This window comes from Ictidomys tridecemlineatus, chromosome 11, assembly GCF_052094955.1.
Source record: "Ictidomys tridecemlineatus isolate mIctTri1 chromosome 11, mIctTri1.hap1, whole genome shotgun sequence".
In the NCBI taxonomy this organism is placed as follows: domain Eukaryota; kingdom Metazoa; phylum Chordata; class Mammalia; order Rodentia; family Sciuridae; genus Ictidomys; species Ictidomys tridecemlineatus.
The window spans coordinates 4,546,137-4,559,352 of record NC_135487.1 but is presented as its reverse complement, the minus strand read 5'-3'; the positions used below and the strand labels follow the sequence as shown (position 1 = coordinate 4,559,352).

The 13,216-nt window shown below is 45.1% G+C and overlaps 1 protein-coding gene across 19 annotated transcripts in view; it reads right to left on the bottom strand.

Annotated features, from left to right (window-relative positions):
- Camta1 (calmodulin binding transcription activator 1) overlaps positions 1 to 13,216 on the bottom strand; it is a 756,735-nt gene that overhangs the window by 26,897 nt on the left and 716,622 nt on the right. For all 19 annotated transcript variants that reach the window (XM_078025166.1, XM_078025165.1, XM_078025169.1 and 16 more), the window contains 4 exons: positions 4,235 to 4,386; positions 1,209 to 1,405; positions 747 to 825; positions 110 to 425 (listed from right to left, as the gene is read on the bottom strand). In XM_078025166.1, coding sequence (XP_077881292.1) covers positions 110 to 425; positions 747 to 825; positions 1,209 to 1,405; positions 4,235 to 4,386 — 744 coding nt within the window. The remainder of the gene's footprint in view (positions 1 to 109; positions 426 to 746; positions 826 to 1,208; positions 1,406 to 4,234; positions 4,387 to 13,216) is intronic.

The following is a 13,216-nucleotide window of genomic DNA, read 5'->3' as shown; positions in this document are numbered from 1 at the left end:
AAAACCCTTAAAAATATGTGAATATCCTATAAACTTTTTTGAGGGCAGTGGCATGAAAGCAAATGGAAGAGCTGTCAAACTCTGAGATACAGAAACTCTAAAGCTTTACCTGGGTTGGTACTTGCAATAACAGTGACTCCTTTGGATATTTCTGGAGAGCTCATGGCTTCACTGTGCCACTGGGCCATCCAGCTATCCGTACTTGGCTCTTCGCTTGGAGGACAATGGATCCTGGGGGTCTGTCCCAGCTGCGCCTGCTCGTCCCTCTGCAGGTGCTCCAGACACTCGGCTAGTTTCACGTGACCTCTTGATCTAGCAATACCCAAAGGCAGTCTTCCCAGAGAGTCTGGAATGGAGATGGCCCGACGGTCCCACTTGTACAGCACGACAGCAGCTTCCAAGTGCCCTAGGGCACATGCCCACATCTAAGACAGAAGGGCAGAGAAAGCATTCTCAGTAAGAGTCTGAAGCTCTACTGACTCTTGCTATGGCTGCCAACCCACAAACTAGTCCTTACTGGCAACCTTGGCAGGCCATTCACTGTTACCATCACAAAGCACCTCGGATAAATGCCCTGTATCACCGAGGGATGACACTGGGCACTCACAGTTCAGTACACAGGTAAATTCACCCTAAGAACACTGTAACATAACAACTCATCTTCCACGCGTTGTTCTCAGATCCCAAAAGAGTCCCTACACCGGTTTGAGAAAATGGTTAGGGGGATAAATAAACCTATTCCTTACCAGAGGAGTACAGGAGAAATGGTCCACATTCAAGGGGTCGACTTCCAGTTCCAAATCAATGCTATCTGCATGCTTCGTGCTGGAAGGGACGGCACCAGAAGTTATTACACGATTAATCCATGTTAAAAGGAATGTTAGAGAATTATGAAACCCCACAAGATGAAACTAAACTAGGCATCTAATCTCCCTAATGTGAAAAATAGAGTGGGATTTCCAAGGTAGCTTGGATTCTCCATCTGGCTGGGAGCCCACAGGAAATGTAAAATACAGCATTTAGTTAGTACCTCACCCGGGAATTCTTGGGCACAATTCATAACGTGTCTTGGAAACTGTCCTCCAAGAAAGCCTTTTGCTCCCAGCCTAGAAAGCTGAGTGGCACTGCTCTCTCCCCATTGGTGGAATCCCTCTAGCAGCTGTGTGCTGGTAGGTAAAGATGACTTGTCATTTGCACCCCAGCCTTACCGCCACTTGATGAGGGTCTGGATCAGGGTGGCGTAGCCTTGGGCAGCAGCCAGGTGCAAGAGGGTCATTCCACGGAACGTCTTGGAATGGATCAGATGCTTAGACTTGGCCCAGCAGGCCCGGCTCATCATCTTCTCACACACAACAACCACACGACTCTCGAAGCAGCTCCCCAAGGTCCCCGTCCCAGAAGTACACTGTCATAGACAAGTAGACATCACAATAGGAGGACCACAGCCACTTTACATAACCAAATTTTGACATAAGAGAAGCAAATGCTTTGTGATTAGCAACTAGAAACAGAAAATAGACAAACAGAACAGGATGGGACAGAGAACAGAATGGGCAGCACGCCTCCAAAGTCAGAGCACTAGGTTAAGTTCCATCACTGGTAAAACCAGCATCTACCACAGCCAGGACTCCAACTCTGAACTCCATGCTGACCATCTTGGGGAAAATGCATGCTGCTAAAAAAAAGGAAAAGGCTCTAGCTTCCCTATAGTTCCCTCCCTGACTTCTTCTGAAAGTCAAGTTACCTAGATGTGGGTATTTCCCCCTAAATAAACACTTAAAAATATCTGATAACAATTTCTACTTTTTAAAAGAGCATCCTGGGACACAGCTACATCAATGTTCATAGCAGCACAATTCACAATAGCTAGACTGTGGAACCAACCCAGATGCCCTTCAATAGATGAATGGATAAAAAAAAATGTGGAATTTATACACAATGGAATATTACTCAGCACTAAAAAATAACAAAATCATGGCATTTGCAGGGAAATGGATGGCATTAGAGCAGATTATGCTGAGTGAATCTAGCCAATCCCTAAGGAGCAAGTGCCAAATGTCTTCTTTGATATAAGGGGGGCAACTCAAAACAGAGCAGGGAGGAAGAGCATGAGAAGAAGATTACCATTAAATAGGGATGAGAGATGCATGGGAATGGGAGAGAGAAGGGGAATCGCTCGGAAGATGGAAGGAGACCCCACTGTTATGCAAAATTACATATAAGATGGTGTGAGGAAGAAAAAAGAGAGAGAGAAAAGTGTCATAGAGTGGACAGAGAGAGGTGATGGGAGGGGAAGGGAGGGGAGGGGGGAATAGGAAGGGTAGCAGAATATAATAGACACTAATATGGCTGTATATATAAATGTGGCTGTAAATCCAATGTGATACTGCAATCTGTACATGTGGAAAAAAAAGAATTCATACCCCACTTGAATCAAAAGTATGATATGTCAGGATCATTGTAATGTTTTGAGCAACTAATAAAAAAATTAAAAAAAATAAAAGAGCATCCTGGAAAAGCATGAGAGGTCCTGGAGTTTAAGTGTTGTTAGAAACAATAAAGGCACACAAGGAGGAGAAATGCACTAAAGTGAACCACGTGGCCTTCTTCCCAGGAATCAGTTGTAAAGGAAGAAAAACAAAACCAACGTCAGTAACCTCAACAGCTCATCTGAGTCCCGGTGGCAGTGGTTTTATGTTTAACACTCTCCCAAATAAATGGCACTTTCAGCCTCATTTGCATCTCTCGTGTTATTTTTAAAGTATTTTTTTCTGGCAATGAACTCCTTTGAATCCAATTAGAACAGAGATACTGTTGTTCAACATTGCTCTTTATTTTTAAATGTGGAAAAAAATGCCTCCAAAAATAAAAAGGCAAATGCTGCATGCAATGTCATCCCCGTCAGAGCTGTGAAGACGTCCCGAAGGAGTACCCTGGGCAATCCCAACACTGTCACTTGACCATGCTGAAGAAGGCCAGGCAGAGCGGCTCTGCATATACCACTCTCTCACACCCAAAATGCCGAATCACCAGCCAATGAAGGAAGAGCAAGGATTTTCTTAAATTAAACAAAAACAGCTCTGTCTCTATCATATACGGCAAAAATATTATTGATACCAATGCAAGTTGATGATAGTATTCAATGGCAGTTAACATGAGGTCAGGTTACAGGCCAGCGGCTGAATGCATGGGCTTTAAAATTCGATATGCCATCCCCCTTATGCATCCTGTGTGGGTGAAAGGAAAAGGCTCTATGGGAAATTCTCATTTCAGCCATGAAGTACCTTAAACAACAATCGCTTTCTTTATAACACTTAGTAATTCAGGGAAAAAGGAGCTATCTTGGCCTTCACAAGAATTTACAATGTGCCAAGACTCTTCTTTCCACTTTTTGTGAAGACAGAGGAGAAATTAGAAGAAAATTTAAGAGAAGAGTTTTGGGTATGGAATACTATGCTTTTCTTTCATCTGTTATTAAAAATATCACAAATACTTGATATTCATAAGGATTACAAAGTGGAAAATATTCACTTAAAAGTGAGAATTCTGCAAAAGAAATCCTCATTCATCTTGAAGAGCAAGAAGGGGGGGTTATTTGAGGTCTTCAGGCAGCAACTGAATAGTGAAGGGAAGAAACACTACCAGGGCTTTTAACTTTGTCATGAGGTCTTTTGGGAAAGTTTCTAGCTCGGAGCCATCCGAGAATTGAAGTTCCTAAGTGACTCATATACAAAGCTTCAAGACCAAGAGAACCAAACTAATATTTGGTAATTTCCCTGCACTTGGTACGCTCCTCATGCAACTGCTGAAAAGATGACGTGAAAGACACTCTCACGTACAGTGTTACTGCATGCTGAACGATGATTCCAGAGAATGTCCTGGGCCCTTTCCACATGGTCTTCTTGAGGCTTATGAATTACTGAATTATCTTTTAGGCTCATCTTTAAGACAGAGACTGATTCTGAGCCCAAGCAGATCAGAGTCACCAACCAGCCTCCTTCTGAACTGATGCCCTCAATCCTGCTGCCAGGGGCCAGTAGTGAATTCTGAGACCAGTAAAAACAATCTGAAGATTAGGGAGGAAGCAAGTGAGAAGCCCCTCAGCTCTAAGGCTACCTTCATGACACTCAGGAGTTCAGTACCGGAATGCCATCTGTGCAGGGGAGGGGCCGGGATTGGCTCCCGTGTCAACAAGACACTAACTGAGTGGGAGATGGACAGCACAGGTTCCTACCTGAGCTGGACTCCCTGCAGTCCCACTCCCGTTGCCACCTCCGCTGCTGCCTCCTCCGCTGGCCTGTTTGTGCTGCTGGGAGCCCGTCATCTCGGCCATCCTCCTTTCCATCTGCTCCAGTCGCTCCAGGATGGACATCCTGAACTGGTTATCTAGGACAGGACAGGAGGAGGAGTGAGGTTGTGTTCTGGAAGAAAAGCACTTGACCCATGGTCTGTGCCAGCTTGCAGGACTGGCATCCAAAAGGCTATCAGTAACTCTCCCAATCAGGGATCACTGTTCAGGCCAGGTCCCCAGTACAGAGATGACCCCAACCGAAGACTGACATCTATGGCAGGCTGAAGTTCCCAGCCAAAAGCACAGAAAATCCCTTTGTGTCAAAGATCCTGCTTTTGGTTTTCTGTCACTCCATCTCTGTCAAATTCCCAACAACTACCTTGAAGGGATCTGGGAGCATGCCCTGGGGTGAACATGCCAAGTGACTATCATTTAACAAGCACTAGTGGAGAAGTGGTGGTGCAGGAGAGGAGGAGCTATCGATACCAGAAAACAGTACTATCTGCCTTGTCCAAGCAATGAGTTTTTACAACAAACTAAAAAAAAGTTTCCCGAGCCAGGCTATAGCTGTTATGCTACATTCTAGAGACTGTATCATTCACTACCTAGGATTCTTACATGTTTCTTTCACTACCTAGGATTCTTACTTGTTTCTTTCACTACCTAGGATTCTTACATGTTTCTTTTAACACCTATTTCTGTCAAACACACACAAGTACTTCACCTCCACTTGAGAAAAACGAAGACATCACTGTTGGAGCTTGGACTACAACTCAAGAGATGAGCTGAGGTTCCATGCCATGAGCCAAGACCAGAACATACGCACCTGCATCTTCACACATCTTCGCCCACGGGTTCATGCACACACAAGCACACATCCACCTTGTCAGTGAACAGACCGAGGCGGCCACCTCCTGCTCTGATAGGCAGACTGGGAAAAGCAGGGAAGCAGGAAGATGCGATAAAGAGCAACAGGTGGGGGCAGAACTTCAGTCAGTCAGGAAAGTAACACTGGAATGGACCAGAAGTGGGACAAATGCAAAGGCCCTGAGGTACGTCACTAGAGGACCAGGGTGTCTGGTAGCTGACAATGACAGGGAGAGCAAAGGGTTGGAGAAGTGGGCACAAACTAAACAGGGCACAGCTGCCCAGAACCCTGGCTCTGCCTTATGATAACTGCACAACTCAAACAAAACTTCTGGTGCCTCAGCTTCCTCCGCTCTGGAAAGGGCCAGCAGAGAACTGCTTGAGAACTCAGAGCACGCCACCTCCCAGGTTCAGCGGGCTAGCCACCATCATCTTTAGCAACTGAAGAGCTGTGATGACAGCTTCTCACGCTGCTACTGGCACACTACTTTCAAGACCTGCCCTCTGAGTGAAGGAAGGAGCCACCTGGGTCAGTGTTCCTCACCATCCAGGCCACAGACACCAAAACCAGAGGGCAAAGTGACCACTGCATGTGAATGAGAAGGAAGGGCAAGGCCACCCCTTGCAGGAGCCTCCTGCAGCCCTCCCTTGTTTGCCCTCAGGGGCTCAGACTCTAAACCATCACCTGAGGTAAGTGAGGCATGAGAGGGTAGCTCATCTGTGTGTCTCTAGGACCCAGTTTAACCTTCACATGACAACAGGAATGAAGAGTTTTTAAGAGGGAAGGGGCACAGGCACTTTGTCCCACCTAGGGGACAAAGGTACTCTCTTTCCAGGAGGCTCAGCTAGGTAAACACATAGGAAATACCCTTTCTGCAGGCAATTCCCAGCACTGACTTAACAGCAAATCAATTTTATATCACAAGCCACACAAACAAGGTACTGTTTTCAAGAATCCTTATTTCTCCAGGAACAATACTGAAAGAAAAATCCTCTTTTAAAGTCAAAATAACATCTTTGTTCCAATTTCACACACAATGTTAAATACAGGCAAACAGCATGTTAACAACTTGGAATAAATTTTTCCTGTGGTCATCTGCCTGTGGCCATTTTTACCCTGTGACTGTTGTAGGGACAGACAAGGCAAGGCACCAAAGACAGCAGGAAACAGTTTTATTTGGCTGCAGCCAGGTTCAGAGGGCACAGCTTCTGCTGTAATCAATCAATCCCCTGAACCCCAAGTTCATGGGTTCAGGTAGTTTCAGAATTTTATAACCAGCATTAAGGGGAGGGGCTCAGAAGTTCAGAGTCTGCAGAAGTTCACATAAAAGCAGCTTTTTCTTTCACTGTTCTGGGCAAATTAACCCTTCAAGGACCACACCTGAGAAGGGAGAGCGGCTCCCCTTTGTTTCCTCCCTCTGCCAGCTGTTACCAGGGAGCCCAGTTGGTAACTTATCTTATCTTGGAAATGTAGTCATCTGTGTGAAGCCCAGCTCAAGACCAGAGGCTTATTTACACATTTCTACAAACTACTATACTAGATACATTTGTGAAAACCTAGTGAGGGGCTGTCCAGCACCTGGAGTGGTGATTTCTTCCCGGCCAATGGCCAAGTAAAAGTGGGCAATATGAAAGTAGGGAGTTTATCTACATTGAACTCTTTTGTAGAGACTCTTACTGACAGTCCTAAAATCAGTCACGGTGAAGATTTCTGGAGAAGCCCAGTTAAGACTTTTTGTGGAGGAGGGGGGCCCTACGTGGCCACTAGTGGAAAACATCAGGAATCCGAAAACCTCACAGGAGAAGCCTTCTTCGCCTAAAGCCAGCTGAACACTGAAAACTCACTCCTCAGCTAAAGCTCAATTCCAAGCAGTGTGAGCCCAAGCGAATTCTCTAGCTTATTCAGAGTGACGCCAGACCACCATTCAGAGGGGACCGAGAAACCTCTGTCAGGCCGAAACAGCCTGGACTAACTCTGCGTCTCAACAGCCACCAACCGGCTGCCCGTCTCCTGCAGGCCTGAGATCTTGTAGCTACTCCATAGTTCCTGGTGCCTACTGCTCATTTCAGAGCACAGTGAAGCAGAGCGGCCATGGCAGGCACAGGGCGGAAGGCTCTCCCCAGCTGCCTCTGCCAGGCAGGCGGCTTTGTTTGGGCAGAGCTGCAGTGCACTGTGAGTGGTCCCTCCATTCTCCCACTGGGCAGACACTGCAGAAATAAGCCCCCGAGGTTACCCAGGCAGGGCGGCACCGCCTACTACTCCAGTAGTCACAACAATGGCTCCAGGACTGCCACAGAGTTCACTGGCCTTCCTTCCCAGCTGCACCCACCCCCCCATGCTGTGCAGGCAGCACCTCACACAGTAAGCGCCTTTGAGTAGCACTTGATGCTCAAAAGCAATTATGTGCCTCTCAACAAAACTGTCATCAGCATAACAGCATCTCTGAGCCTCAATTCCAAAAGCAGAAGGGAGTGATAATTACAATAAGACGCTGATCTCAGAGGGAAGTGACTGAGCCAACACCCCTGAGAGTGCAGGCCTTTTCTCAGTGCTGAGAACCAGAGACTCCAACACACCTCCCTCCTCTGAGTGCGGCCTGGCTGGGCTCCTTAGTTAGATGGAAAGAAAAGCGTATGTACTCTGAAGTATGCAGGGTGTGATTTGGGCTGAAGAAATGGTGACTTAGAAGTAAAATTTCTAGAAATTCTGTTTATACAATAGAGTAAAAAAAAAAAAAAGCACTTTTTCAAGATTTACTTAAGCACAAATATATATTGAACACCTATGTGCAAGGCACTGGAGAGCATCCACTAGTGAAAATCCCTGCCCTCAGTTGCTAACAAATAATTCCTGCAACCTGGATGAACCTACATATTTAAACTCCTATGTGAGGCAGAGGAAATGATGTATAGATATAAGGGGACTGACTAATTTGGCTCCAATTCTCACCCATGATGCCACAAACAAAGCCAATTTTGAGAGAGACCACTGACTCTTCTACCATGAGAACCAGAAGTCACGTAATCAAAGGCCCCAAGAGACTCCAGATGATCCAGCCAAGGAGGTCAGTGGTCTGCTCCCTACCTTCCACCCAACAGTCCTGAGAGTCCTGTTCTTATTTCCGTGGTAGGAAATGAGTCACCCCTCTGCCACAGAAAACACTGTTTGCCTCCACACCAGACCTCAGGGAAGAGCTGTACGGGTCTCCTCCTAGTGGCACATGTGACATCCTACCGAATGTGTGCAGATGACAGACAAGTTGTCCAGAGATGGACACCAATCACCTTGAGCATCTTGCCCAAGAAAATAGAAATACAAGTGCTATGTTTACACTAGGTGCTCTGGCGAGAGGGCAACAGGAGGAGCTGCCTGTGGGTGTGATCCATTCCTTGTTGGGTAGGACTCTATGCTTCCCTCGGAGCAGCTGGTTCTTGGATCAGGCTTGAACAAGTACTTGGGCTCAGGAGAGAGGAGTCATTGTTCACTCAGGAAACAGGCTGGGTCTTGGGGCAGTGGTTCTTAAATCGTGGACATGGCCAGCAGCAGCAGCAGCAGCAGCAGCCCCTACAACCACTCTGCTCTATGCTACCATTCCTGCTGCACCTTATGATTTGTGTTTTTCCTTTACTTAGCTGACTGAAGGGGATCAGTTCCCAAGGTCTGTCTTTGCCCCTGCATTTCTGTATTTACCTGCTTGGATTCAGGGAATGGGAAGGATTCCTTCAACCACCACACAATTGTTCCTCCACTGCCTTCAAGATGCACGTACCAATGCCCAAGGCAAAAAGTAAAGAATTCTGTTGGCTTGGTGGCAACTGGCTCATGATTCATTCTGCATCCTTTTTGTGGAAGCACCATTTCTAGACTAGGCAACAATGACACAGTGGACAACCACAGGAGCCATGGTAAGTTACTCAGTGTGACCCATAGGGACAGGGAGGGGAACTAAGCTCCGAGTCATGGATGGGGACATCTACATATGCTATTCGGAGTTCTCCTGAAAGGAGATATGTCCTTCTCCATTTAATCACTTATTTACATCAGAATGAACTCATATATTTTCTTGACACTCCGGGTCACAGTGTCTCTGATTCGAATACAGAATTGCAGTACTTAGCCTTCTGGTAACATTTCAAATATAGAAAAATGAGGATTAAAAGCAATAGCATGTTACCTAGACACAATAAGCCAATTTAATTAAAAAAAATAAATAAACAACCCCCCCAAAAAACCCAAATCTTTTGGATGCACTAAACTACAGAAAAAGAAAACTGTCAGCCTAATTTTTGACTCTCAAAGGCAGATACAGGGTAGAGCAGCATATCCAATTACAGTTATACCCCAGTTCTTGTGATTTTCAATGACATAAGAAAAAATAAAGAAAACATTTATAACCCAGATGGCATTGAGCATTACAAAGATCAAGAGGAAGATGAAGAGAGAGTGCCCAACCACCCACTGGCCTAAGAGTCAACACGTGGTTCACTGAGCATTCACAGGTATTTCTGACTCTTGAAGGGATGCATTTTAAAATGTGGCAAATTAACATTCCCTTACATGTTCAAAATTCCTTAGTACCACCAAAGTTTTAAAAGACAGAAAAATTTCAGGAAATCAGACACCCACAGTATGTTCTAAGTTTAGAAAGGTGGAGCTTACTGCTGTAAAAGTGGAGAATCCCAAGTGTTTGGGCATCTGTTTTGAGTAAGAAGTGTCTACGCCAAGACAGACTTCCCAGGCACTTGGCACCCAGCAGCACCGCCTGCTTCCTCTAGGTTTTGAACACTCACTTTAAATCTTGGAGGCTGTTCATTTTCTTGGCTGTATTGGGTAATGCTGTGTGAGGTGGTGCATGACATTATATCAGATAATTTAGTTTAAAAAATTAAATCCCTTCCTCTGAATCTATAAAATAAACTTAAAACTGGTGTGGTATGGCATGCTCTTTAGCTACTATCCGTTTTCAGGGTTCTCTCTTTTCATAATTCCTGTTCTCCAAACCCACCGGGAATTTTCCATGCCTTTGGATCTTACCAACCTTTCCCCATGTCCACCTGGTTAGCTTCTTATCCTTTAGAGTGTGGCTCAAACACCACTTCAATAGTATTATTAAAATTTAAAAAAATAGTATTATTAATAGCAGCTGAGCTGCCACTGAGCATCTGTGTAAACATTCACTCTCTGTGTATTATTTCTGATATTCAAAATAACTAAGATTTTCCTCCTCATTTCACAGAGGAAAAAGTTGAGGCTCAGAAAATCTGTTACACACTCAAGGTCACTCAGCTTGTAAGTACAGGGCAGAGCCAGAGACAGCTGAATTCTAAGCTGATGTTCTTTCCACGATAGGCAATTATCCTGCTATGTCTTGCACTCTGTTCTCACAGTGTTTAGCAAAGAAATGTATGGTTATGTCCTCTGTGTCACCCCCCCACACACACACTCGACACTAGACAGTGGACACTTTGAAAGAAGGGCCCTTGGCTTGTGTCCCTGGCATGTGTGCATGGAATGTTGCTTTCTAACTTACACATGTGGAAGCCTATTTATCATACAGGTCACTTATTGATGGGCCATGGACTTTGCAATCTCCACTGTGCACAGTGGACAGCTAACTTGTGCACCAATCAGTAGGTTACCACTTGTTCCGTGTGGAGGAGAGTGGTAGAAATGATCAAGACACAATAGAGCTGGCTTGGAAAACAGGTGAGAAAATGCTTGAGTTTACTTGGCTGGCTGTCATCGAACTTCAGCTTAGGTAAGGAAATTATGTAACAACGGTGTTTTGGCTTATCTTCTGGCAGCAAAGCTGGAATATCTAACATCTTCACAGACAAACCTGAATTTCCCAGCAATGTCACTTCCCTTCAGCCACTGAGCTGCACCTGAAAAATACAGATCCCTGTTCACTGGCAAAATGGGATGTTCAGAATATAAATGACTGGCAGCACATTTTAGTAAAAGGAGCATATATAATTAGTTACAGAAGTTTTTAACAAGTCTGACAGGTTAAATTGTTGTACAAACATGAAATTTCAATTGTGCTAAACAAAAGACTCATTCTCTAGAACAGCCTCAGAAAGCCTGCACGGACCTCAGAGCCAGCAACCAGTAATGCACAGTATCTTCAAACAAGCCCTGTCGTATGACTGTGTGAGCTGAGCCACCGCAGGTCCTATTGCCAGAGTAGAAGAGAAAGTTGAGCCTTGGCAGGTAAATGAATGAAGGAGCAATCGTCAAATACCATCTGCTATTTTAAAACGCGTTATTTGTAGCTCAAGTGCACATGTGCCTCCTGTTGCTATTTGGCCTGGGAGCGAGAGGCCATCTCTCATGCCATTTACAGCCCTTGGCTGCACTGGCAGGAAGAGCTGATGAGGCAGGAGGAGGCCGGACTGGAGCTATTCCTGTAGAGAACTGTAATTGCTGTTTAGGACGTCTCCTAAATTTTTTAGGAAGCTCAGAAAGACAGGGAAAATGAAGTCACTTAATTCCTTCCCAGAATAAATGGGTCCACTAGAGCCCATTAAGCTGCTGCTCCCCTGCAAGCCCTTTAAGATGTCCAAGTGCAGAGGAAAGGGTAAGGGCTAGCCGGAGACGAGGCACAGGCTGTACCACTCTGATTTTCCACAGCAAGGGCTAAATTTAGCCTCAGGAAAAACTGCCATACTCCACTTTCTAAAAACTCTCCAAGTACCAAAACACTGGAAATGAAAAGTAGCCATCCTTCTCAGACTTCTTCATTTGTAAGAATTTGGACTCATTTTTCTTCTCCTGGGTCTTTTTTTTTTTTTTTTTTTTTTAAAGAGAGAGAGAGAGAGAGAGAGAGAGAGAGAGAGAGAGAGAGAGAGAGAGAGAGAATTTTTTAATATTTATTTTTTAGTTTTCGGCGGACACAACATCTTTGTTGGTATGTGGTGCTGAGAGGATCGAACCCGGGCCGCATGCATGCCAGGCGAGCGCGCTACAGCTTGAGCCACATCCCCAGCCCTCCTGGGTCTTTGTTTTACACTATTCTTAAAACTCAGAGCCTTAGACCTGTCTGGAAGAATCACTTGGGATGCAACTCTTAATGACCGAATAACAGCACTTTGCAGACAAAATGTTTCAAGGACAACAAAGCATCTCACAATGACTTTTCATGTGAAACCTTTTAGTACCAGTTGGAGGTATATGAGGGAAAAATGCTCAGACCTATTCTCCAAGGACACAAAGGCTTAGTGGGATGTCCAAGAAGCCCGGCCACTGAGAGACAGCAGTAAGTGCGCAAGAACACCCCGGATTATGCAGGAGCCAGTGTTGCTATCAATGCAGGAACAAATCCAACAGGAGCTAAAGGCAGTCAAACAGCAGATGATTAACAGGGGTACAAAAGAGGCCAGGAACTCCAGGGCAGAGCTTGCACCCACCTTTATACAGTATATCAAAAAACAAAAAATGCCGGTCTGCTAACTTCAAAAAGCAACCAATTTGGAGGAAAGCATCCTAAATAGTTTCAGTATATCTAAAAAATAAGACATATTAGAGTGGCTCAAGCAGTAACACACTTGCCTGGCATGCGCGGGGCACTGGGTTCAATTCTTAGCACCACGTAAAATAAAGATGTTGTGTCTGCCGAAAACTGAAAAATAAATATTAAAAAACTCTCTCCTCTCTCTTTAAAAAAACAAAAATGAAAGAGACATTCTAAAGTAAGTGAAATGGCTGCAAAAAGAATGGGAACACATGCTGCCACCAAGACACAGATGAACAATCTGGCCTGGACATGGAGATGTGAAGGTGCAAGGAAATTGAAATGATTGTACAAAGGAAAACGGAGAGCAAGAGACCTGATGCTTAGGAATGGAAAACATTTGAGATGAGGAAACACATAGGCGTTGTCAGGAGGCGTGCGTGTATTAACTAAGTACCACAGCAGGCTCTGCTGTGGTGCCCACCGCTATCAAAAGTCTCTTAGATTTGTTAGGGATAATATGGAGAATGAGGGCCAGAACAGAGGCATTCCACACAAATTTACTGACACCTGCCACCAGAGCTGGCATTCTAGGGAGTCAACA